The sequence below is a fragment of the Camelina sativa genome, chromosome 11 (assembly GCF_000633955.1).
Source record: "Camelina sativa cultivar DH55 chromosome 11, Cs, whole genome shotgun sequence".
Classification (NCBI taxonomy): Eukaryota; Viridiplantae; Streptophyta; class Magnoliopsida; order Brassicales; family Brassicaceae; genus Camelina; species Camelina sativa.
Genome location: NC_025695.1, coordinates 35,784,895 through 35,788,316, shown reverse-complemented (window position 1 = coordinate 35,788,316; position 3,422 = coordinate 35,784,895). Strand labels below are relative to the sequence as shown.

Genomic DNA, 3,422 nt, shown 5'->3' with positions numbered 1-3,422 from the left:
GCTGATGCTCCACCTCCTCCAACAGACCACAAAATATTGCGTACACCTCTTAAACCATTTACTCTTTTTTCTGCGTACTCATCACCAAGCGGTAAGCCAAGAAGCTCCAATACATAACGTGGAGTGATCTCTTCCAAAGTCTCATCAATTTGTGCACGTAAATCTGGTGCAAGGCTACTTGCTCCTTCCTCCTACACAAAACTCAAGAACAAAAGTATCAACCCAAATGAGTTCTTAGAACTCCCCCCAAAACTAACGCATCCAAATCCATCAAACTATCCCAAAAAAAAAAGTCAAATTACCTGCAAAAGCTTCAGAGCCTCCTCAACAAACTCATAACCAGTAATAAAATCAGGTGGATCCAATGCCATGGCATCCCTGGAGATATCTAGAAACGCAAGCGCCATAACTAAAACAACATCTTGCTTAAACGACTTAGGTAACCTCTCCTTAAGCAGAGCTTCTCCTACCCGAAGAACAACCTCAGTCTCCTTCTTGCAATACACAGAGAGCACCAGGAACCTTCAGTAGATATCCAAAGAGAGAACATGATAAAGTTCTTTTATTTATCCACTTTAGGAATCAAAACAAAGAAAAGATTATTCCGAATCGAATTGAAATTACCTTTTCCCAAGGCACCTCAGTGATGACTGTAGCTTCCTCATCATCAACAAGACCTTCATTGTACTCTCTTCTAGACCGAGGATTCGACAGAGTTTCACAAGCAGCTTGAAGAATCTGTCTCCGGCTGATCAAAGCGTCGTCACTAAAACCAAACTGAGGCGGTTTCGAAACCCTAGCTTCGAATGCTCTTCTGATTCCATCAGTTAAGAAATGCGTTTGAGCTCCCAATACCTGGTAGAAATCGATGGGGATGGGAATGTGTCGTTCGGGACGATCAATAGATGGTGGCGGAGAGATGAGAGTGGCGGTGGTGACAGAGGAGGAAGAATCGGAGGTGAAATTGAAGTCGGAGAGAAGACGGTCGGCCCATTTGCTGGCGGAACAGATAGTGGAGGTGTTATGGCTACGCCGGAGCTTCGTCGTCGCCGGTGGTAGTCGACATAATTGGAATGGGAAGAGGCCAATGCCGACGTGACTCAAAGCTTCCATGGGAGAATCTTTTTGGGTCCTCTAATTACGAAATTTCATTTTCTTTGTTTGTTTTCATATACCGAAGAAAGCGGGGTCGGTCGTTTAGGGTTTATGGTACTTTGTTTTTTATTATTAAAACAAAAACTTATAGAAAATGGCGAAATTTAATTCTGTTGACCAAAAAAAAAATGGACAATTTTGAACCAAAAAAAAAAAAAAGGGGAATAAACTCAGTACTACAGACTACAGTATTACTATTGTATAAATTCTTTTCTAATTTACGATTGAATTTAATTTCATGGTTGAAGAATGTTAAACATAGGTTGAGACTCGGATTTTAAATTTTGATTTATGAATAATAATTTGCAAGATATTATAAATATGAAAAAATAATTGTATATGTAGCATAATTATCCAATTTATAGTAACAATATATTGAATATGATGGTGTTTTGTTTGTTAATATTTTAAAATTCAAATTACATATTATTGTTTTTTATGTTTTACACATTATTTTATATTTCATATATTGTGTTGTAGCAGTTTTTTTATATAAATAATAATTTATTTTATTTTCTTAATAATTTAATATATTAAAAATAATGTATTGGTTAGGAAATATTCAAGAATAAAAATCTAATTCCAAAAAACTATATATAAACAGACCAAAAGTGATAATGCTACTGATAAATTACGAAATAAATTTAAAAGACAGTTGTATATTTTCTTAATTCAATATCTTTAACTATTAGTATTCTGCGTCTCACTAGACATTGTCAGGATCCGTCATCGATATATCAATTACTTTCTTAACCGGTAGTTCAACTATTACCTTCTCTTAATCGATGGAAAACCAACTTCAAACTCTTCCGAACCACAAGCTCCTCTCGGTCCAATTTTTCTCTTTTCTAATATGCAACTGAAGTGTGTAAATTGAAAACTTTTATGACTGGAAAAAGGGAACAGAGCTAATCGAAAAACTGTTGAAATCAAGGAAAAGCGCTTATAATTGTCATTCAGTATTTCCCTTGAAACAGAAATGTACTCCATTTGAGTTAACATAGCAGGGGGAGTGTGACAAAGATATTTAAGACAATACTCTAATGTTGGAGCACAACTTCGTTACAATATTTTTTGAAGTTCACAGCCTCATCGGTCAAGAAATCACTGTAAAAAGTAGTAAGCTCTTGAATGTTAGGATGGAGAATTAGTTAATGAGATATCTAAGAAAGAGTCCAAAGAGACTAACCACAGTCGCTCAGCCATTCGACCCACTTCCCATCTTGGACTCCATGGATACTCACTGAGGAGGTTTGATTTTACAGGTACGCTCGATTGGTTCAAATGCTGTAAATCAAAAAGCTTATCAATTCTTAATACCTAAAGAAACAAAGAGAAACCCAAAGCCTTTTGTTTGATTCGTTAACAAATAGTTCGATACCTGACAACTCTGAAGCATTAGAGTTGGTTGCTGCTTTGGAAATTGAGTTGAAAAGAAGAAATGAACCTACAACAAAGCCAAAACCCTAGTTATCCACTCCTACATATTTACTGTGAAACGAGTTCTCTAGAAGACATGTTTGAAACATGAATAAATGCAATTGAACCCAAAATCCACTTTGGCAAAGCTTGAGTATAATTTGTTTTTTTTTTAAAAACAACAAGTCCTGAATAGTGATTGTAATTACCATGAAAGTAAATTGTCCAGAGGCAGTAAGGAATGTAGCCTGACGGCAAAAGGTCTAGCAAGAAAAACAAATAAGAAAGTTAAGCAGCTCGGAAATATCTCTAAACATATATGCCAAGGCGTACCAAGAAATGCTTACAGGATTAGCTTCAAGAGGTCTTCCAAGAAAAATAGTCAATGCCTCAATAAAACTCCTCCTTAAATCAATTGCAGAAACAGCTTCCTGGATCTAGAAACTAAGCTTGATAAGGCCCTCATATCAAGAAATTAAATACAATCTTGTATGTGTAAGAAGATTTAGTTCAACTTACTTGTCTCTCAAGGGTTTCTTCGAGATGGGGAAGATATTCAGCCAAGCACCTTGGAAATATAAATTTAAGGGGGGAGTTAAACATAGCGATTAGAACATGCATGGTTTGCAGGTATCGTAAACTGTGTGCACATGTAACTTACATCCCGTCCATCCACGGAGGAAGTTTAACATCCTCAACAGAGAATAGCGCTTTTAATTCAGAAGATGAGACTAATCTCAAACGAGGTGCTGAAGCTGTTGATTCAAATTTCCGAAGAATCGGGTACACTACCTGCATCCGTAACCAGTTTATTAAGGATGCTAGCAATTTTTAAATTAAAAAAAAAA

At 36.2% G+C, this 3,422-nt stretch overlaps 1 protein-coding gene and 1 pseudogene across 1 annotated transcript in view; both read right to left on the bottom strand.

The window, feature by feature from the left end:
• Positions 1-1,180, bottom strand: part of LOC104728658 — a 4,872-nt pseudogene extending 3,692 nt beyond the window's left edge.
• Positions 2,065-3,422, bottom strand: part of LOC104725243 (BRCA1-A complex subunit BRE) — a 3,076-nt gene continuing 1,718 nt past the window's right edge. Inside the window, exons 7-13 of the mRNA XM_010443868.2 lie at positions 3,236-3,366; positions 3,094-3,142; positions 2,922-3,011; positions 2,784-2,837; positions 2,537-2,602; positions 2,345-2,442; positions 2,065-2,262 (exon numbers count right to left, since the gene is read on the bottom strand). Coding sequence (XP_010442170.1) covers positions 2,196-2,262; positions 2,345-2,442; positions 2,537-2,602; positions 2,784-2,837; positions 2,922-3,011; positions 3,094-3,142; positions 3,236-3,366 — 555 coding nt within the window. The 3' untranslated portion in view covers positions 2,065-2,195. The remainder of the gene's footprint in view (positions 2,263-2,344; positions 2,443-2,536; positions 2,603-2,783; positions 2,838-2,921; positions 3,012-3,093; positions 3,143-3,235; positions 3,367-3,422) is intronic.